The sequence below is a fragment of the Falco biarmicus genome, chromosome 1 (assembly GCF_023638135.1).
Source record: "Falco biarmicus isolate bFalBia1 chromosome 1, bFalBia1.pri, whole genome shotgun sequence".
NCBI lineage: Eukaryota > Metazoa > Chordata > Aves > Falconiformes > Falconidae > Falco > Falco biarmicus.
In genome coordinates, this window is record NC_079288.1 from 103,519,856 (window position 1) to 103,542,740 (window position 22,885).

The 22,885-nt window shown below is 48.8% G+C and overlaps 1 protein-coding gene across 2 annotated transcripts in view; it reads right to left on the reverse strand.

Annotated features, from left to right (window-relative positions):
* Positions 1-1,061: 1,061 nt before the first annotated feature.
* CCNI (cyclin I) overlaps positions 1,062-22,885 on the reverse strand; it is a 35,670-nt gene continuing 13,846 nt past the window's right edge. Inside the window, exons 2-7 of one of the 2 annotated variants that reach the window (XM_056355166.1) lie at positions 18,646-18,802; positions 8,620-8,754; positions 4,798-4,872; positions 4,490-4,630; positions 3,423-3,653; positions 1,062-2,744 (exon numbers count right to left, since the gene is read on the reverse strand). In XM_056355166.1, coding sequence (XP_056211141.1) covers positions 2,286-2,744; positions 3,423-3,653; positions 4,490-4,630; positions 4,798-4,872; positions 8,620-8,754; positions 18,646-18,759 — 1,155 coding nt within the window. In that variant the 5' untranslated portion in view covers positions 18,760-18,802 and the 3' untranslated portion in view covers positions 1,062-2,285. The remainder of the gene's footprint in view (positions 2,745-3,422; positions 3,654-4,489; positions 4,631-4,797; positions 4,873-8,619; positions 8,755-18,645; positions 18,803-22,885) is intronic. The other variant, XM_056355172.1, reaches the window with a different exon arrangement.

Genomic DNA, 22,885 nt, shown 5'->3' on the forward strand with positions numbered 1-22,885 from the left:
CGCAGCAAGCGCGCACAGGCTCCCCTCTGTGCAGAAACCGCGGGTGCCTGGCTCAGTGTGAAAATGGCCTGGCTCTGATCTTTCTCATGCTAATGTTGTTTTATCTAGTGTTGGAAATCAGGGCAGTTATTTTTATTTCGAGCTGTTGTGCTGTGTGATTTAACAGAAAAAGGTGTTCGCCTTGCAGTGGGTTTGGAGTAGTGAGCGTCAGGATGACGGAGCTCTTGCAGCAAAGGGGTGTTCTGCTGGGGGTGCGGTAGGTGAAGCCCCAAACCTGCGCAGCACCCTGGCTGAAGAAAAGCGAGCAACGGGAGAAGAGAGAAGGTCAGGGACTGGTTATACCATAAGGAGGACAGAAAGGGCTGGAAGGGGAAAAGGAAGGTGCACACCCCGCCGAGAAATGTGTCTGTGGGATGAGATCCCCAGGACACAGGCAGGAAGAGAGCTGAAACCCCGAGAAGTGTCTTGTCACAGTGGACTCCGTGCAACAAAAACAATGGCACCTCAGGAGATGTGAGGCAGGAGGGGCCGGCTCCTCCTGAAATTCAAAACCAGCCGGGAAGAAGGTGAGATTACAGAGCAGAATCAATTCCATAACCTACGAGTTTACAGAGAAGAGCAGAAAGGAATTCTGTGCTAACCTTTTCGTTACCAGACGTGCCTTTCAGTGGAAGGGGTGTCAGGCAAGCAGGCACCCACAGCCAGCCTGAGCTCAGGAAACACGACTCCAACGAGGCGTTCCGTTCCGAATACCAGAAAGGAGATGGCTGCAAGATGGGTGAGCTGGATGCACCAAGCGGCCTGTGCTCAGCTGGGAAGAGGAACAGCCTTGGGACCAACCTTGGGACCGAGGAAGGAGTGAGAAGCACCGGAGTTGGGGCTAGAGCTGGAACCGCTGCAGAGGCGGTGATGAGTTTGTGTTGTGCAGCTCCCCTGGCACCCCGGCTGCCCAGCGCCCCTCAAGTCGCTTTGCCACAGCTCTGGCACGGAGCAGCTCCCTTGCAGCCTCCAAGTAAAACCGATCCTGGACGGGGGTGAAAAGCACAACACCAGACTCGGAATCCAGGACAACTTTCTTTATTGCTACCAGAAGGCTTTCATCAGTACAATGGCTCCAAGTACGATACCTTCCTCAGGGCTGTGGAGAGAGCTTACAATTGGAACAGGTCATTCTGAGAAAACAGAGGTGTACATTTAAGAGACAAGTTTTTAAAGGTTTTACGCTTGGTTAGAGGTTACATGAACACAAAACTTCTGGGTTAGGGTCTTTTGGTTTTGTGGCTGATAATGACACACCTTTCAAACCTCAGGCGTACGTAGCTGCCCCAGCACCTCACCGAGCAGCGCGGGTCACATGCTAAGCGTAGAAACATATGGGGAAAAAAACAGACTCTGCACAATTTAAGGTTTACACTTGATGTAGAGTCAAGCAGTGGTGAAAATCCACACTGAGTGCAAACAAGAAAAAAATACCATTTTTGTTGAAGTGATACAAAATCCATTAGCTGTTTGCTGTGTTAGAAAACACAAACTGTTTCAACCTGGAGAAGTCTCTGTGCAAGGTACAGAGAGCAGCGGCCGGCTGCCCGAGTGTTCTTCTAGAGTACTTTCACACTCCTGTGGCTATTACTTAAGTGTGGAGCAGCTTGCAAGCATTGGTTTTTGGTTTTTTTCCTGACTAACCTTTTATTTAAATCCAGTTTTTAAACATTATCACATTTAAACACCAAAGTGCTAACAAAACAAAAAAGGTCTTTTTCTTTAGAAAGGAAAAAGAAAGCTGTCGTGAAGGTCAGGTAGTACAGAACATCATGCACAAGACTTGCTGAGAATTAAAAAAGGAGCAAGCAGAAAGAGAGCAAGGAGCAGATGGAGATCGGATCAGAGAGGTGGTAGTTGGCTGGGAAACCTGGAACAACTCTGCACGACTGATGTGAGCTCTTGGACATGGAGGATGGGTTACAATACACAGGAGCAGAAAAACAGTGGAACTGACAACACTAGAAAGAAACAATTTTTTGCTACTTTTTTTGTTTGGTTTTTGGGTCTTTTTTTAGATTTTTATACTTTTTTGTGTTTTTAAGTGCTTAAATAGTGGAACTATAATTAGCCGCACAAGAAAAAAATTCAAAAAAGGGTTGGGATTTTTTTTTTTCTGTTTTTTGGCTCCCTTCAGTTCAGCCTGAGAAGGTATGGCCCCTTCTTCCCCCACTGAGAACACAGGGTGCCAGGTTCTGCACGGTTTCTAGAGTAGCTGTGGTGGAGCAGGTGGTGTGTGCCCACAGCTACATAACAGACACTGGCTGTAAAGGTGGACAAGGGGAAACGTTGCCCTCCTGCCTCGAGACATCAGCGCCACAAACAGAGCCCATGTTTTCAAGAGCCACTACCTCTGGAGCAATGTCTTCGTTGTAGAGACGCTTGATACCATCGTAGAAGTCATCCACTTCCATCTCTTCCACTTTACGCTTGGCAGAGGCTTGCTTGCAACCGCTGGGAGCTGGCAGACGCTGGTAGAGCGCGGCTGTACCTGTGACTGGCACTTCTGGCCTGCCGTTGTCCTTGGAGAAACCTGGCCCTGGGACAGAGGAGGGCTGGCATTTGAACGCTCCTCTGTTACAGGTCACCAGGGTATGCTGGAGGGGACTGTAGACATATACAGAATTGGGCAGCAGAGAAGACTGCAGAGTGGAAAGGTGATGTGCCACAAGCTCCCGGCAGTGGATCAGCTGCGAGCTATCCATCTGGAGGGGGAAGACAAGCAAAGATACCGGCATTACGGGATCGCTGCCAAGGAGAGGAGAGGCCATCAGCCAGCGCAGGGCAAAGGCTCTGAGCACACCGCCACCCAGGCCCCTCACTTCTCAACGACATGCTGGATGCAGGAGAAAGTAAGCGATAAAGGACCAAAAAGACCCCCAGCACGATGACTTGGTAAGATGCGGACCCCTGCTCCTTCTTAGGCCTCATGGGAATAGCGGAGAGGGGAAACCTTTCGGATATTAGAAGGTTTCGCTGCGTATTTTCAGCAGCTGGAGTGTTTGTCTTTGCAGTACCGGTCAGGACCACCCCGTGCACTTAGCGTGAATGGCTGAGCGGCTAACCAGGACTTTCTCCCCCGATGGTGTTTTCTCCGCAGTGCAGAGTGCCTGCATACACCAGGACACTCAGCTCCTCCCTTTGTCACCTACTGCATGCAGTCACCATCAAAACTTTGCAGAACTGTCCCAAACAAACCGTCGCTTCAGGCTGAAGCACCGCCATCCTTGCAAAAGCGTAACTGCAGGCAGAGAGCAGCAGCTGGGGATCCGAAAGCCCCGGCTGGCTTGGCTTGGCTCGGCTCACTGGAGTATGGAGCAAGACAGCCTCCTGCGGCGCCCAGGCCCTCCCCGCTGCGATGTGCGGTACCAGCACCCCCTCACCTGTGCCTTCTGGAGCAGCTCGATGATGAGAGCCAGCCAGTCGGGGAGCAGCTTCTCCAGCTCCAGGCTGACGATGGCCAGCGCCAGCATGGAGCCCTTGAACTGCAGCAGCTGGTAACAGGCCATGCAGTGCAGCAGCTGCTTGGTGAGCGCCGCCACGTGCTGAGAGGGACTCAGCTTGGGCAGGATGGTCAGTAGCTGAGGCCTGTTGGACACCGCAACTGCGTGGAACTGGGGGGGGAAACAAGCACGTGAGGCAGCTGGCGTCGCTGACAGGCAACCCCACAGGCAAAGCCAGGTCAGACTTCAAGAATGGCATGCGACACGTCTCTGATGCACAAGGATTCTCCAGCTTAACAGTCTATTTCTGCACTGTGGGGGAAAAAAACTAAGGCGCTGAACCTGCCAGCAGCTTGGTGCCACCTTTCTGGCAGGACCTGGCATCGTACACATCGTCTGCCTGGGGAACCAGGCTTCCCGGGGCTCTGCAAAAGCCTACCCCCTTCCACCCTTCTCTCTCGGCAACACAGGTCTGGCAGTTGGTGTCCTAGACAAAAACCGCTTTTCAAGCAAGCAGAGGATGAAATTCAAGAGAACCTCAGGACGCTTTCCGTCCCTTTGCCTTACCCATGAATCTGGTTCTCTGGCCATGCCCTTCTGCAGCAGGCACAGAGCATACCCATCGCCCAGCATCGGCGCTTTCTCCATGGCTGTACTTAACTGCTTTTGTGCTGCCTGGCATTTAGCTCTGAGCAAACGCACTAGCAATTAAGATTATGAGGCAATGTTTCTCAGGATTGGCGAGTCTTAGTGTGTAGCTTAACATGCCTCAAAACAGGCCAGATGGTCAGATGGCACGCCCACGTTTTGGAAATTGCACCCCAAGTGTCACAAGTCTCCTGAAATTCTCTGGCAAGGCTTTTTCTTTCAGAAACTACTTGTACAGAGGAATTACAAACACATCCTGAGGTCTTCGCTCCCCTACAGGTACAGTTTTTGTCTAGGTACCTCGATACATTATGTACACCGACAGACACCAGAAAGAACACAAGCAGCCCTTTACTTACAATATGAAGGAAATCCAGTGGCGTTGCCATGTGAAGATCCCAGTTCAGTTTATCCAGGATAATCTTCTCCATTCGGCGAATTTCAGCTGGAGAACAACCACAAAAGCTATCCCGAGCCAACACCTTCAGTACTGGAATCCTCTGCAAAAGCCAACACAAAAAAGAAATGAGAGAACCAGTCATTATAGAAATCACACAAAACGCTTCGTTCCTGTCCTGGCAAGCGTCAGCCACCATGTGCAAGCAAAGGCAGGACTGGAAGAGCTGTGTTCACACAATGCTAAGGTGGTAAGAACAAAAAAAATTACCTCATCTTCCTCAATGGTCTTTGCAGCAAGGAAGAAGCAGCTGATTGCAATACAGTTCAAGTACTTTGGACGGGCCTACAGTACAGAAAAGCAGAGAAGTCTCTGTGTGAATGTGATGCAAAAATTATGCTCAATCCTTTCTGGTCGGACATCCTGAGCCCCAGGGTCTCGCTGCCCAGGCAGTGCGTTCCGGATCGACAGGCTGACCTCCTACGCCACAGCGGTGGCAAGCTGTGCCAAGCAAAACTCCACACTCCATGATGTAAGGCAGAACAGCAACCTGCCAGCCCTGCGATCGTAACTGGCTCCCACTGATGTGCAGCGCTGGAGTGGAAAGAGCTCGGGTTTAGGCACTGCAGTAGAAACAGGAAGGAGAGAATCAGAAGGGCCAGACTGTCACCTGGCAAAAAAAAATAAATATTGCCACTCCATCTGCTTCAGCAGAGCTCTGCTGCTAGTGCTGCTGGGGGTCAGACACAGAATAGGCAGGAAAAAGAAGGTAATTTATGAAACACTGTCCTTGCCAAGGGACGTGTAAAACACCCGTGAAAACCACTACTCATGTCATTTCACATTGCAGTTCTCAAAACTGTGGCGCAGGGATTGTCAGAGGAGAGGTGGTCCCTTCCAGTGAGTTGTTTTAGGCAGGGTAAGTAAAATTTGGAGGGGAAAGGGTGATTCTTCACGTGCATCAAAACCTCCTTTTTCTGCGGCTCAGCTGGGGGCAGAGGGGGGCCGCAGGCTGCGTGGCTGTAAGCATGCGGGCAGTCCCTGCGATGGACCAGGCTGCGCGCATAACTGAGTATGGCACATCGGCTGGAGTTTTCGCTCTGCAGCCATCTTTGTCAATGTGACCGTCTGACTTCGCTTCCAGCACCGGCATAAAAGCCATAGGATGCGGCCAGCAACTCCTTAGTGGCTGGGGGCCGGGAAGTGCAGAGCCGCTGCTCCTAAACCTTGCTGCAGCCGAGCGGGTAGCCAGCTGCAGAGCCGTGCCCCCACCTCCGACAGCCTACTGGCAGCTGGTGCTCTTCTCTCCACATTAGAAGATGCTGAAAGCAAAGGTAAGTGAAAATCCTGCACCAAATGTGAAAATCTACTTACAACCTGAACTGCTGCCACGATTTATTCTTGCTAGGTAAATTTTAGCAAATGCAACAGAGTTTATGGGGTAGCTGAAGGGTGAGTGCCAAAAAAAACCCCCCACAACAATGCAGGATTGTATCCAAACTGAAAATCTTTACCTACGCTCAGCCTTAGTTACTTAAAAAGGACCATGCTATGCCTAGAGGTTTGGTTTCCTAGCGTCATTTTAAACTTCTACTTAAATATGTGTAGAAAATCCACACTTGGGAGCGGGGGCAGTGCGTGCACACATCCACATCTGCTTGTGCACTCAGGTGTCACTGAAAGCAAAGAGAATGAATTCCCTTAGGGCAAGACTGGAACTTGTTCTTGACCATTCACGCAGGTTCAAAGAAAACTGTCAAGTTAGCGCAAAATTATGTTCAGCAAAGAAGGACACCTTCTGTGTCACATTCAGGGAAAAGCACAGGTGTCCAGAGCAGGTTCCTACCATCAGGGAAGCTTTTTCTCCCCACTATTTTTAACAATAATTTTGTCTCCTTCTATCCAAGTGCATCCCCTCTAGGGACTGACCTGGAAGGAACACACTGTGTCTTCTGCCGAAGCATGCTGAAACCCAGTCACCACCCTGGTCCCCCCCAGGAGCTTCTCCCTGCCTTGCTGGCTCTTCACACCCCAGCAGGCGCTGCTGGGATGGGCTGCAAGCGCCGCTCTGTTGAGGGTTAACGAGTGCTGTGCAATGAGTTACACCAGCACTGCTGGAGTGGGTAACAGCCCCAGGGGCAGCCAGTTGGAACAATTTCAAAGCCTGTTCCCGCTGAAGGGAAGGGACTAGTTGTCCTAATAATAAAATCCCACATGGCAGCGCCTGGTAAAAAATCCAGGAGTTAAGCTGCATTAGAAGAATGACAGCTTTATGGGAGAGGAAAACTGGGAGAGGGAGCACAAAGCCCCGAGCTGTTTGAACAATGCTCACCCAGACTAAACACCTTTCCACATTCCTGCTCGCTGCCTGAAGCACGCAGTGGACTCCTTACTCATCTTCTCATACTCTCTTTGCAGACTTCTTGGCTGCTGCAAATTACTGAAAGAAAAACTGTACTCGAGGGCATTAGCTGTTGAGGGATTTAAATCTACTTCCCAACTCAGTATTTCAGTAAATTGGCTCTTTTAAGATCTCTTTAAAAATAAAACCCCAAAACTTCCATGGCTTGTAATGAAAGTATTATCAATATTTATTAATATTTAAAGGAAAGCTTAATGGATGATGTCGCCTGCATTCTACCAAACGAAGTCATATTGAAATGCAAGTGCACAGGCTGAGAACACATTCTTCTGCTCAGATTTCCTAAGCTATATTGTTTACCCAACAGTGCTGGTGACGAGCTTAGACACACATGCAGATGAGACTGCGGATTTGACGAGCACGGAATGTAACTGAGCAAATATGCCAAGAGATAAGGCCACCTACAGCCTGACTTCACAACTCAAGGCCAGGGATTTCAGGTTGTTCAGTCACTTGCAAGGGTGCCAAACAGCCCGAGCACAGCACATCTGACTTGCTCCCGCAGCAGACTTACAGGGACAGAAGAGCAGCAGATCCCAGATGCTGATTTTTAACTTTCCTTTTTTGAAAAAAGCACCAGTTTCTATGGTATAACAGCCCTAAAAACAAATGGGCGCATATATACATTCTCTGTTCCGTAGAGCAGGAGGGGACAGCTTATCACTTTGATGGCCTGCACCCATGCTCCTTACCTCTCTCCTTCACATCTGTCTGACTGGTATCCTGCTATCAGGAAGCTCTTAAGTCTGTCAGACTGGATATAGAGCAGGTTAGTAGTGAACTACTCCCCCAAAAAGCAATCTCCTCAAGCTGTATCTTCTTCCCAACCCCCACCCCCCCTTTTTTTAATAATTTTTTCATTTCCCTGCACTAGCACACTTGCCAGGCCCAGACCTGTCCTTACGTTTGTTTCCTCTAGTTAGTTCACTGCTAGCAGGTGCCCACCGCAATTCTAGGTGGTACAAATGAGATTAAATGCAGTTAGAACACCAGAGAAATCACAAGGTGAGTAGGGACCGTCCCTGACATTACTGTCGGAGGGCGCTGGGCCCGTTTCTAACGGCAAGCTAGCAGGCGGTTCCTTTAGCCTTATGAGTCCATTTAGGTTAAGGCGGAGTGTTTTCTTTTCATCTAAAGCATTACCTCTACGCAGCTTCTTTTTCTCATTGCTTGAAGGAAGGAACAGGGACTGCGCTGAGGCAAATTCAACATTCAAACCAGTTTAAGAGCACGCACGTAGCTGAAGAGGAAGGGCGCTTCTCTGGGGTTAATATACGTTTAAACTAATGAGCTGCATTAATGATGGCAATGGGCAGAACAGAGGAAAGAGGGAAAATAAGTCTCAGCAGGTCCAAGCACTCGGTCAGTTCCCAGAGAACTGTGTGTTCTCATTCAAGCAATCGCTATTTTCACCAGGTGAAAAAAGACTACGGAAGGGATCTACCTCCTGACGTTCCTGGCTGCAGAGCGTGCTGCCAGTACTGCCACCTGAAACTGAGCTCCTGGAGCAGTGCAGGTACCATCCTGTACGTGTTTGAGAAAGGAAGCGGGTGTGAGGGCAGAGGGGGGAAGTTAGCGTTTCCGTACAGCCATGCTGCTAGGACTGTACACAGAAATAGCTGAATGGGTGGTATGAATCTATTTCAATGTATGTTTCTGCAAATATTTACCTTTACTGCAGCTAAAAACCTGTCCAAAAGGCTGATGGCCAGGGCGAGCGTTTCTGGATAAAGGTGGAACTGGTATTTGAGCTTGGCCAGCCACTGAATGACCTCATCCCTCTGCTTTGGAGAAATGGCTACATCCTGTTGGAGAGAAAAACAAACTTTTCTTATACACAGGCTGAGGGAGTCAGAAAAGACCAAACATTTTACCTCCACAGGAGTTATTCAGCATGGAAACAAAGCCTCCTTTGGAAGGGGGGGAGGTGATGGCCTCAGAGCCAGCCTGAATCACCCCTTTGTTCTTGCTGTTACTTACCCTATCCCAAGTAATTTTCCCTGGAAAAGACAGCTTTCCTTACAGCAACCTCAACCATCACTCAGAGATTTCACTCTGCGTTGGGGAAGAGAGGAAGGATGTCTTGTCGTTTCTCAAGTACTGACAGGGTATTCTCTAACTTAGCTCTGAGTGATTTGGGTTTTTTAACCTCCTTAGAACCATGGCAGATGGAAAGACATGCCCACCTTGAACAAAGCCAGACATGCTGTGGGAGCTGGGCACATGCACAGCTCCTGACGAACAGAAGAGGGGAGGGACCGAGCTGGTGTTTTGAGAGGAAAAGTTTATTTTTCCTTCAAATTACAGGGATTATTTTTAGCTCAGTGTATGCTAAAAAAAGAAAATTCCAAACAGCTTACAGAAGACCTTTAGCAGTACAGTTAACTGCACCGTGGTAAAGCAGGTAAATTTTCACCCAAAAACCAGTTTGGGTTTGGTTTGTTGTGGGGTGGGTGTGTGTAAATATATTTTTGGCCCAAGTCACTGCCATTGATCTGTTTGGACAGCAGCTGAATTTCAACCACATGTACAGATCGCTCATTGACATCAAATCTTTCTTGCTGCCCTTCTTCAGAAATATTTACAGCTTTTCTAGAGCCTTTCAATTCAGCCAAGTAAACGTCTGGTCTCACTTCAGCAGGGATTATTCAAGATGATTAGCAAGGATCTGTCCAGAAGTGAAACCAAACAAATTTCTTCCACTGTGCTCAGGGTCCTTGTGCTCATTTGGCTACTGCTGAGATGGTTTAAGAGAATGAAACCAAATGAAATGCTGGCTGACCAGCTTCTGTGGAAGAGAAAGCCGAGGGCTTGCTGCTGGGCTGGGCTGGAGCTGTCCTCCCAGCAGTTAACACAGTAGGGGGGAAAGGAGCAGGATTTTAGAAAATAAACCCACCCACTACTGATGCAAAATCAATCCTTCAGGCTGCATCTATCACAAAAGTACCTACTGTGCATCTTGCGTAGACAGTAATGAGCTTGGTAACAGGTCGTGCTTGGTAACAGCTCTGCTGACTCTCCTGCCTTGGAGTCAAGAACACGTGTGACAGCAGAGTGCTTAAGGCAGAACTGTCGTTACACCAGGGCCTCCACAAGGACACCAGCTTTGCACCTTTCACTGTCACTTGCAGTATGCCATCTTTACTCCACGCTGACCCTCCTTACTGGTGCTGAGCTCCACGTTCAGCACCGAGTGGAACAGAACGGATGGGGAAGGTGGTGGGGCTCCAGTGCCCTGGGCTGAGTTCTGGGCTCTGCGGCAGCGGGCACAGAGCTGGTTACGGCTGCTCAGACACGTGTCTTGCCAAAATGCAGCCACCTGATTCCCTTCGAAAAACGACGACGGTGACAGCGCTACGGCAGCAGGGATCTAGTCTAAAGACACAGGGTTGCGCAATCTCAAAGCTGTTTCTTTCAGCTGTACTAGCTGGGCTAACGAAGCGATACTACCTCTGCCTGCCTGCAAAACGTGCCTTCAGTGCTGAATCAGGTGCTCCCCTGAGGAGAACAAAGTCCTGCCTTGTTTTCTCTCCTTTAGCCCTGACGGTGCAACAGCGTCAGCAGGACTGTGTCTGATCCAGGTGGGCCTCTGGTCTCAGCTGGGGCCTCTGGATGCCACCTGACTACAGCATGGCCTTTTAAAAAGCACCTACCGTTTTTCAGGAGAGAAGAGAAAATTAATTTCCTTAATTCCAAGAAACGATGTTTCTTTCTAAAATGGTTACTGCAATTTAAGGGTGAAATCCGAGCCCCACCAGGGGCAGGACACCTGCTGTCTGCAACGTGTTGCACTCGGTCCAGAAATGCCTAGTTCGATGCACCCTGGGACTGTAATGAAAGCACCACACAGCAGTATGGAGTTCATGAAATACTCTGCTAAAAACGTCTTTTGGACAGCGGGATAGGGACCTAAAATGTATCTGGGGAGTTAAAAAAAAGGGCAACACAATGTTAAATACTAGCTGTCCTCATAGAGCGTGCTTCTGTAGCAAAGGGAGGCCTGCACAGCTGCACCTAAAACAGGCAGAAAAGGGAGGAGCGATAGTGAAAAGATGAAGTTCCTTATTGCTTTACTCATTGCACCTGGTTTTAAAGGGAGGGAGACAAAACTACAAAAGAGCTTATAACCACAGTCAGGTCTGGACAATATTGTGGACTTTAAAGATTTCAAGCAGCTTAAAGGATTATTTTGGAAATGCAGTATCTGGGTGAATCCAGTGGGTAAGCTCTGTGTGTACCTGCTAAAAGCCATCCTGAAACCATGCCATCAAACAAAATAAACCTGACTTAAAAAACCTGCCTCTGACTCTCAAATCACCGAACTGGTCCCGCCACAGCAGCTTCACTGGCGAAGGCAGCAGGAATGGGCTTGGGCCCTTGGCCAACAAGAGGGGAGCTGCATCCCCTGGGTGCTGTATCAACAGGACAGCAGCCTCTGTCCCCCCTGCACTCCCTCCTGAGACACAGGGCCTGCTCTAGAGGGGGCAAAACCAGCACCTGTGGCACTCCTTGCTGGGGAGGCAGGGCCCTGCCTCAGCAGCACCGGGGGAATCTCTCCCATCCCCTTCCATTCCTGGCAAATCCCACTCGTGCTGGACCCCAGCAGAAGCAGGCACTGGCTTCAACAGGCTCCTGGCGCGTCTGTCCTGGCTCCATGCCTTTCTCCCTGTGCCTGCCAAAGCGAAAGGTTAGGCCTTCTCCTAAAAACAGCACGGGTGGGAAGGGAAAGATTGTCTTTCCACGCTGCCTCTCAGTGTCCAGTCCTCGCGAGATCTGTCCTTGTATCTTCTCACCCTTCATGGGCAGTGCGAGGCCGTATTTCAAGACTCGGGAGTTAACTTTAAATGGCAAGGCCGTAATGTAAAGAATAGCAATCACACACTCAGCCCCAGCAACAACTTTCCATGTGAAAAAGAAATGGTGTTTAATCTAAACCACTGAAAACCAACCGTTTGTCTAAGCAAGATAAAAAATTAAAACAAACCAAAACCAGTCCCTGCACAGAGCACCATGTTCCTTTAATGTGAAGAACAACTGCAAAGTGAACTCACACCCAGGTACATGCGCAACAGAAGTAAGGCTTCAGAATAAAATCTGGCTTCGTAAGAACCATCTGGGAAAGCAAGAAAAGGAGGGACATCTCCAGCTCTCTTCTGCAGTAACATCAATCCTACAAAAAGCCTGTCTGCTCCAGTCTCTAACTGCAAATAAAGGAGCACAAGGGCAGGGGGGAGAACTCCCTTGCACAGAAAGACCAGGCACATTTAAACCTCCCCCCAGCAGCACCAGGAAAGGTCGTTAAGGCCCCGTTTACGAGACAGGCAGAAGGAATGAGAACGGCTCCCACCGCACCACAAATCCTGCTGCTACTTCCAAGCAGGGCCAGGAGCATCCCGCACAAAGGTATCGGTCTTTATCCCTCTCCCTCGAAGGCGTACTTGTGTCAGCCTAGTAACACAAATAAGAAATGCAGCACTGTAAGATTAATTAAACAGTGAGGTCACTGTTCCTTAGTTACATAAAATTAGAAGGAAAAAAAAATGAGATGCTATGGTGACTGAAAGCAAGGAAGTCCCTTTGGGCTGGAAAGCACAAGCTGCTCTTTGGTGTGGAGGTGGTTTCCCACAGATGTACAGGTCTGTGTGTGGCCAGCTGTTCTGTTTTGTCGCCACAAACCCACCCACCGTTGCAGAACTTAACCCCCGGGGTGGAAGAGCACGCTAGCCTAGCATGACAGCTTTAATTAGGGAAAATTAACCCCAGCACAGCAATGGCAGACTCTGTTTTCACGCAGCAGCAGCAGGTTGCTCCAAGACAGACCTAACAACCAAAGGACAATCCATCTCCTCTGGCTGGCACCCTGTCCTCTCCTTTTCTTTTTGGAGGAGAGGCCAGATCAGAGCAAGCCCTGACCTACAGATCTGGTTGCCCAGCCCAGCACCAAAGGTTAGCAGACGTGCACATGACTCCAGCCATGAAAAAAAAAGACCTGACAGCACTCCCAGCTCTTCAACCACAACCACCACTGGGATCAGGCGCCTGACTGAGCTGCAGCCCCACTCACCATGTGCCACTGCAGGTGCCCAGGTCCCCCAGCTGCTGGGGGCAGGCGGGGGGTGTGTGACTGCGTTACCTGCCCCCCCTCCTGCACCAGCCAACACAGACCGAGCCCGTGCAGGTGCCCGAGAGCTTTTCTCTGGCCTGGTGCCCGTGCAGATATTTGCAAGAGGCGCCGCTTGGCTCACCCGCAGCAGGAAGCTGGCGGGCAGCTACACGAAGCACGAGGGATTTCAGAACGGGTTTGCTGTGCAGGAATACCCCATGCAGCACAGGCAGGGCTCTTGCAAAAGCACCTGACAAGAGTTCTACTGAGACTGAAGAGACACGGCGCTGCGATGCCTTAGGAGTAACTTGTACAAACTGCCCTGCACACGTACAGCCGTTTGCTCACAGCTCTTTGTCTACCTTGTGCTTGGGACGGACAGCCACGCGTAACATGGCAGGCTGAATGCTCCTGCAGAGCGCGAGACCAACCACTGCTCCTTTCCTCCCTCTCCATCCCACTTAGTCCTGCTTGGCACCTCCATAAAATAAGAGGTTTCCGCAGCTCTTTCCCCTGTCTTCCACCTGAAGAGCACACAAATAGCTCCAGCCAGCCAGAGGCCGGTGGGAGCAATGGACAGAGTGGAGCACACAGCGAGCCCTGCTGCTATCAGCTCAAAAAGCGATACCCAAGGAACGCAACAGCCCCATCAGATGTGCAAGTCATCAAAGCTATTCCATACTCACGTGTGAGCAACAGACCTGCATCTTCTTTTCCAAGCAGAAGGCATGATGCTAAGTCCCACCTTTTCAGAGCACAACACACTGGGTTTGTTTCAGCACAGACACAAAGAAGCCACCTTGCACGAACTACAGAGCTAACAGAATGCATTTGGGACACATATGGGAAGTGGAGGGAGGTCAGCTTCTCTCTCGTTCTTGCGTAACACAGGTGTACATCACGTTGACCTGCTTCCTGCCATTATTTGCTTGATTCGTTATCAAGAAGTATCCTCTCCGTCACTTACTCTATCAATGAACATACTGTGAACGATTCCTGTCAAGTACTTCAAATCACACAACATGAGGCCAGTTCACGTGCCGGGACTGCGTTGCTCGACTGTACCGAGTAACAGCCACGCTGCACTCACCGCTTCTGTCTTTTTACCGCTCCAAAGTGAGCGACCGCGGAGGTCAGTAATTGTGCCCAAGGGAAGGAATACAGCACCCCGTACAAAACACACAGCCCTGAGGCCTCCAGCATCTGCCACGGTTAATGTCTTTATTTGCCCGATTCCCAAATCAGTGCCCCAAACACCGTTTCTGAAGAGTCCTGTCAGAAAGGTGGCCACGAGGCCTTGGCGATGGCGAGAGGCACACAGAGCTGTTGTTCTGCTTCCCATTTACTGACAGCCATATCGCCCTGTTACCATCCCCGACCCAGGAACCCTGCCACAGGGCTCACTACATGCTTGCTGCATGGGACGGGAGGGCCGGAGGCTGTGACTCAGGCTCCAGAGTGCAAGCACAGTGCAAATCACCTATAAGGATACCTGGAGACTTTTGGAAAATGCAGTCTAAAAAAACCTATTATCTGTGAACTCAAACATGACTCCATTTTATTGCTGCCTAATCTAGGAAAAGCACCTTACCTGGTAATTTTTTCTCTTTAATATCTGCTGTCCCAGACAGAGGTATTTTGCTCTTTCCCCTATTTGTTTCTGCCTAGTCCCGCCATAGGCTCCTTGGGGAGCAGGCAGGTGACCTTTATCAGGACTGGGAGGTGTCTGGAAAGGGCAGCTGTAAACATTGCAGCCAAATCAGTCCCTCCTTGGGTCTCAGGATTGCTCCTTTTAGGCCAGAGCAACCCCCAGCTGACACCCACTGGGTTGCTTCTCATTTGGACCAGCTGGGGATTAGAGGTGCTCTCTGGATACCGCTCACGAGTGGCATTCTGCAGGGTTTGCCTGCAGTTTAGTGGCACAGCAAAGAGCTCAAGCAGCACGACCTCTGCCATCTGCACAATACCATGCACAAACACCGGGGAGAGAGATTACTGCTCAGCAAAGCAGAAGAGCTGGATGCATTAACCTCACAATGTTGTACAAAATTGGTAAGTCAGCCTCCAATTTACTTGCAGCATAAAACAGAAGGTTGAAAGAACAACCCAAGGACATGTGGTGAGACAGTGGAAAAACTGGAAGTAAACTGAGGTCTCCTGATTCTTCAAGAGGTACAGAGAACAAATGAGAAGACAGAAAGAAAAAGCCAGAGCAAGCAAGAAAGGAGCAATGATAGAAGTGACACCCTGTTTCTGTCAAAAATTAAAGATCTTTGCTTACACATCTCTCTGCTGCAAGGTTACCTGGCAACATGCAAATCTCAACCTTTGACCAGTCTTTACTGCTTGATTTCTCAAGCCTTAATCACATGAAAACTTCTGAATGTCACCTGCATATTGTATAACTCCGGAGGGGGGGGGGCGGGGGGAGGAGGAGAAAGCCACCAAATACATTCAGAAGCACCAGGAGTGCTCCAGACTCGGCCCACCTGGGTTTCTAGGCTGAAAAGCCCTTGTGAGGTCTGGCTTTGATACACCGCAAATACCTGGAGCCAGTGGCCTACATTTAAAGCAGGGAAAGTAGAAGAAATATACATGCCAGTAGGAAATGGGAGTCTTCAGGCAAAAAGTAAAAACAAAACAGAAAAAACACATACATTAAATTACCAGGACCGAAATCCCCCACAGTGTCTGCATCCTGTAGTGAAAATGCAGTGTCTTTCTGTACCAGTTTCTTTCTTCCTTTCAAAGACCTCAGCTCTGATACATATTTAGAAACTGAATTTGTTCCGGTTTTAAACATTAGAACCGAAAATGTCTCCTAAAAAGTCAAACCTGAAAGTTTACTCCTGAAAAATTACCTCCAATCTCATCATTAGGTTTTGGAGGACATATTCACATGTCCTCATTTGCAAACCAGATGACTTCATTAAAACCCTTTCTGTAGTCGATCTACCTTTGTAACACAGAATGGAAAGTTACACAGGCTTCAGGTTGCCAGATCTGATACACAGGAGGATGCAGATTTCCTGACTGTCATGGGAAATAAACAACAGTTTCATACAAGTGAGGTTTTAGGCTACTGCAGCTGTTTTCAGAAGAAGGCAGAAGGTGTCAGGGAATATGTCCTTCTTCCAGACATTACAGAAAACAGGGTAATTCACACTGAACGTCCGTGACTGCAACACTGCCAAAACGAACGCTGCAGAAGTGGAGGAACATGTGACAGTTTGAAGTTGGGTGTCACAAACCATAGGAACAGTGAGAAAGACGTGACTACAGACAGGGTTTTCAGCTGCACCATGGCACTGCAAGTCAGGATTTCCCCAGAGCAGACAGCTGTGTTTATGTTCTCTATTAAATCTGACCTTTGTGCCTGTTACACATACACACAGAGAAGTCCATCCAATGTAATGATTATTTACTGCTAGAAAACATTTAGTATTGTGGCATTCTAGCTGATAAAGTCTGAAATGACACATAGGAAAATAGAAAGAAAAAGGTTAAAAATACAACAGAGTTTTGGGAGTGGAAATTCCAGGAGCCGAAACCCCAGGGGACAAGCACAGAGGGCCAGGAAACACTCCCAAGCACGGACCTCAGCAGTATTGTCCAAGTGCAGGGAGGAGGGTGGGGAGAGATCCTTCATCATCATGACATAATTGCACACTGAAAGGACAAACTTGGTATTTGTCCAGGCCAGACCCGAGACTCTGCTGTTAAGCACAAACCTTACACTGGCTTTAGCCATCAGTCTGTTTCCACACTTGATCCTACTCTGACTTTTCACAGCAGGCAACCGATCTGCCTCCCCGCTTTCCTATTGGGCAGACTGCCAAAGGTCCCGCTAACTCCTCTGAGTATTTGCCACTGAGGACAATGCTTCACGGGGTGCTGCAAACCTCAACCGCAGTGAACGTTATGACCCCCTCAAGGTCCCTGGCAGCAGGACAACTGCTCTCCACCACAGACAGGGCTGAGGTCAGTCCTGCTGCTGTAGCGACAACTCAAACGTGGCACAGGTGGGGAACCTCATCTTCAAAGGGCACCACCACCACAATCCTGCAAGGGAGGGATCGCTAGAAAGCCTGTCTAATGCAGGTGGCAGTTTCTGAGCCACCAAAATCAACTTCACCAAGGCAAAAATGCAAGTGCTTTGTCCCTGTGAAATCTTCACACAAGAATCTGGTTTGGTTACACTCTCTGAGTCCCCAGCCTATCTTGTTATATCGTAATCTTATCTCCCTATATTATAATCACTTAATCACTAACCCCCGGAATACTGCCAGCTTGGAACAACAGGCTGGTTTACCATAAACCAGGGTCTTAAACTGGACATGCCCAAAGACAGTCACAGCTACAGTATACTCAGCACCTCTGTCAACCAGGTCACTTATTTGCAAACAGAAATGTGGATTAACAAAATAGGCAACCTGTTAAAAAACTATTTGCTCCTACACAAACCCAGCAGTTTCTTGTTCACTGACAGAAAAAACAAACACTGTGCTGATTAACTTTGACAACAGCTGACATACTTGCATGAACATTTTGTGTGAATCAAGAACAGCAAGAAAGGGTCCGAGTGCATCAGTGTGGTTATTTCTGCCCAACCCAGTGACAAAGTAACAGAAACTCTGTGACAACTGTCCTCACATTTCACGTTTTGTTTTAAACAAAGGTTTGCGGAGTTCACAGGCATTTCTGAATGCACATGCTAGACAGATGGCTCCTCCGCCAGGAGCACACAGTTCAGGCTGGGTAAGGCCGTGAGCGACCTGGACCAACCTCCCAGCTGTCCTGTCGCAAAGCCTGAGCAGTAGGTTGGACTATGGACCCCCTGTGGTCCCTTCCACCCTGAATTTCCCTCCAGTCCTGTGAGAACATTCCTCAGTGGCAGAGGCGAGTGCCTGGCTTGGCTTCCCTTGACACGAGCTTGCACCCTGCTCCATAAATAGTTCTGTTAGAGTCTGTGGGGTCCTTCCTGAAGCAGGCAGTGCCTGACCGAGTCGGATCCTCATCTTGGCTTCGTCTGATACAGCTACAGCCTACTCCGCTGACGTAGGATGATGTACCGTAAGGAAGAATCTGGCTCAGAATGGGAGAAGGTGGCAAGGTCAGGCTTTCACTGTGAATATGCTCCAGGGGGAGGCCTGAGCTAAGCTAGTGCTAATGGTTCGAGTCAGAAGGCGTCGTCTCGTGTGGAGAGCCAGCATTTCAGCGCTGCTATTAGTGAATTTGATCACTATGAAGATGAAGCTGCTTTTAAGAACTGTTGCAGAGTTGGTACCCCCAAGAAATGTGCGTTTATTACCCACACAATTTGTAAAATGATTTTAATTAAGACAATGTATGTACATGCTTTCACAAGCAACGGCAGAGCTCTAACGCTGTATGCTGTTCAGCACGTTCTGTACCCCTGACTGTGGCTAGGTCCCTCAAATAAAAAAGTAATCACTTACTTCACAAGCTAATTTCCCAGGTCTCAAGCAAAAGGTAACTTCTCATGCAACAGCATCAGTTGTTCACATAAAAATACACCAGAGGATAGCCTCATGCCTTTACCAAGATGAATGATGTGAAGAAGAGACATTACCTGATTGGGCTGAATTTTCGGCACATGTGCTTTCCACATTTGAGCTTCCCTAGAGATTGCCGTCTCCAGAAGGAGAGACAACCTCTGGCTCTCCAGGGGTCCTGAAAACTTCATGGTAACCCTTGGATCCACCTGCCACCCAGCTGGATACAGCTACCTGTAAAAGCAAAGACAGCCTGGTGAAACACTGAGCTGTGCCCGTCCGGTAAACTGAGCAAAAGCAAGCACACAAAGGTGACTAAGGCTGCAAGAAACGGACCAGGCTCATCTGTAACAGACAGTGACTGGGTACTTGGCAAACCTACCAAGGAAACCCAAACCAGTCGGCTCAGATTCAGATGAAGCAGGGCCAAAATCATCCACAGGTCTCCAACACCTACATGGGCTGGAGAGTCCTGCCGCTTTGAGGTTTTCTGCTCCTCCGTTATGTGGGCAATCAGGGCAAGACTTCAGCAGCACTAAAAAGTAGGGGTGTTTTATGAAAAATGCTTGAGAAGAGGGAGGAGCAGTACAGCAAATATAAAGGGGATTTCAGTGAGTCAGTTGCCCTGGCCCAAATCTTGCTGCAGTTAAAACCAGTCTACCTGTGACTTCAAGGGAAGTTAAAACTGACATTCAAATATTTTTCAAAAATTCCAGCCTTGGAGCCTGGTTGGTGCCAGCCTTAGCCCAGTACTCTCAGCAGCAACAGGAAGTTCTGTGCAAAACAGAGGAACATTTGTTTGATAACTTAAATGATTTACAGGCTGAAGCCTGACAAAAAGGTCAATGTTCTCCCTCTCTGCACAGTATGGTCTGTAGCTTCTCACACAAGCTGCGACCCATTTCATGTGCAATGCAAATGTACCAGGGAGTTCAGGAAGGTTCCTCTCAGGTCTGAACACTCTGAACATACATTAGATCCACAAAACATTAGGGCACATCTCTAATTTTAGATAGGAAATGCATTCTAAAGGCGGAAAAAAGCGGCAAACCCAGTGGCGGCCTTTGCAAAGCAAGAACTGACTACAAGCCCGGTAAGTGGCCTGCAAGGCCCACAGTATTCAGAAACACCTGCTTCCACTGGCAGAAGGGACAATAAAAAAGCAAGCCATTTAAAGTAAAGCACTTTTCTATACACAAAACAGAAAAAAGGGGGTTCTCCTGGCCCTAGCGCAGTCTCACTCAGCAGTTACGATGTGGCAAGAAACTTGTAAATTTGAAATTACAAAGTGGAGGCAGGATTTTTTTAATTTTTTTTTTTTTTTTTAAAGACAACCTGCTTTCAAATGGAGAAAATTATCTGATTGAAAAGGTTGCTCACATTGTTCCAATACTGCCCACCATTACTCTGGCCGCAAACTTCTTGAGAGTATTAAATCACTTAGGCAAAACAATTCAGCCCTGAAGGGTAAATCCATGGGAAAGTTATTTGAACTTTCAATTCCTTCTGTGAGCTCTTGTGAAATATGCAACAAACAGGTGGATACTGGCCAAACGCTAACCAGGCTATTTTATACAGACCAGTTTGTTAATACAAGAGTTTATGCTGTATTTACAGGAAATAAGGCAACACGTTGAATCAGAAAAAACAAACAAAAGTTCAGAGTTACAACAATCAGTTTATTATAAAATTTAACAACAGCAGCTCTGAACAAATGAAGATTCAGAGTGTTTTCACAGAGGTGTAAGAGAAACTGTCAAACAAGTGTTTTTCTTTACCAATCCACAGAAGGGGCGCGATACACACAGAACCTGCGTGAGGCATAAAACCGCACTCAAGTCCCACTTACAGCCAAGCAGGTTTTAAGTGGCAAATAAACGTCAAGCTTCTCGGTCCTGAACAGAAACCCCTTTTATATCAGGTTTTTACTGAACAAATGCTTCTCCATGAACAAAGGAGAGGCTGTACTGGCTTGGCATACCCCTACACAAGGTTTCCAGCCCGTCACTGTAAAGACCCAAGGTGAGTGGGGCCATATACTGGTTTTCCAGCTGGAGGGGACACCATGGATCCCGGATTCCTGAACGGGGCTCAGAATGACTCCCCATCAGCCCCCGAACGGCTAACTGAGTATCACTGTGGACTGAAGAATCCCTGTTAAAAGTTCCTCACTTGACCAGAGGGATAGTCTGCCTGCGAAGAGGTGAAACTACCTTCCTCTAAACAGAACCGTGGCCTGAACCGCAGGGTATTTACGTGCGTTTCTTTTTTAAGCCTCGGAGTGATCCTGACGAGACTCCTACCACTGTAAATGGGGCTGCTGGTGAAGCTGAAGGGGAAACCGGGATACCCATCCACAGCCTCCCTCGCAGCTCACTCCCTCGGGGGCGTCATTAGCATCTCATTAGCCTCTCATCAGACAATACACTCGGGCTCGGCCGGTTCCCAAAGGCTGCATCACCCACCGTTTCCAGAGCCATCAGGCCTCCAAATGAAGTGTAAAGCCCTGGGAAATGAGGATAGCGGTGATGGGGGCTGCACCCCTGCGCTGATGGGAAAAAGCAGTTTAAATCGCAGGCGCAGGTGAGAGATTTTGTCCCCTCTGGCATGGGGGGTGGGGGGTGGGGGTGGGGCGGCGGGCATCCAGCAAACAGGGATTGAGACTGGGGAGCGCAGCCTTCCCATCTTGCAACTCGAGAGCCCCAGAAAAGGGGTTTCTCCAGGACTGTGCAGAGCAAAAGATGGGTGACTTTTTAAAAAAATTATTTGTTTTATTATTTAACTGAGCCCGCAGATTGTCAGCTGCTATGTACCAGATAACGCTAACTGGGTAACATCCCACAGGGTATCGGCTACAGTCCCTCAGGCCACATTTGGAGAAGACAGCCATTAAATGTGTGCTCGTGAGCACTTGGAGTTGCACAAGGTGAAATGGAGAAAAACGGTGACGTCAGGACCAGACCCAAAGCTCAGGACCAGCGCTGAGCACCAAGAGCCGGGACACAGCAAGCTCCTCATTGCACGCTTGTCAATAAAAACAATCAGCAGCTATATTTAGCCCAACCGCGTCTCCTAATATGAAATATTGACAGTCCTTTCTTGGGTTTGCAGGAAAGAGAGAGTAATTAGCCACCCCCCAAATCACTGGAGAAAACATGAAAAATTTCAGGCCCAAGCAAGCATCCTCATGCACCATTTTTTTGGTCTGTTGTGACTGACAAAACATCCCCACAGTATTTACAACACAAGTGGGTTTCACAGGCCTCTGGACCGAGAAAAGATCTTTTCCTTACCCTGATCCCTTTTTTAGGCTGTCCCTGTGCTGCCTGGACTGGTCAGCGGCCCCAGCAGAGAGCTCAGGGGTGACCCTGGAGCACCCCTAAATACCAATGGCCCTGCAAGGGGTGTTTTTAGTGAGCAGTGATGGTGACTCTTCTTGAGTCACCAAGGGGGAAAAAAGAGAGGGGAAAATAACCTTTCCCTCCTGAACTAGGGAGGCAATTCAATGAGGGCTGAGGCCCAATAACCTTTATAAGGAAAAAAAGAAAAGGAATGACGCGCTTGGAAGTTTCCGTTGGAGCAACAGTGGTGCGCAGGCTTTTCCAGCACCGAGAGCATGCCGGGCAGCTTGCCAAGCACCCCAAGGGCTGAAACGAGTTTGCATCTATAATTTACATAGCTCTTATTCAGATAAATGTACACCATTTTGAAAAAATGCCAGCATGCTCTACATGTATGCAAGGCTTCACAAAACACAAGGGAGCCACTGCAGAGCGAGCACTGCTCGGTGCTTGGAGAAGACAAGGAACGGGACTGCCAGCACAACTTCCCAAAATCCAGCGCATGGAAGTCGGGTGAAGAACACAGAGGGACTGGACTCCTCTCCGCTCAGACCGAGATGAGAAAACCTGAGCAGAAAAGCAACGTCGAGGCTCCCATCAGCAGTAAAGATACTTGTCAATGCAGCAGGCACCTCTGCAGAGCACAGCAGTGCCAACGAGGGCTGAGCCTGCCCTGACAGCACAGATTTGCTCCAGCCGAAAACTCACATGCATTTTTTCTGCAACTGAGCCCAAGAGACCCACAGCTGAAGGAACTGCCAAAGCTGTGACAGTCACCATAAACTAACTCACCCTGGCTTCTTCCTTCTGTTTCCCCAATTTAAAATTAAACTTCGGCTCCAGGGTGGTGGTTAGGTTTTTTTTTTCCACGGTCACTTGGGGAGTTTTTAAAACACTGTTCAAACAGTTCACAAAGTTTCATCTTCACTGGAAGGTCAGCTAGCTACACTGAAACTTCTTAAAGAACAGCTGGAAA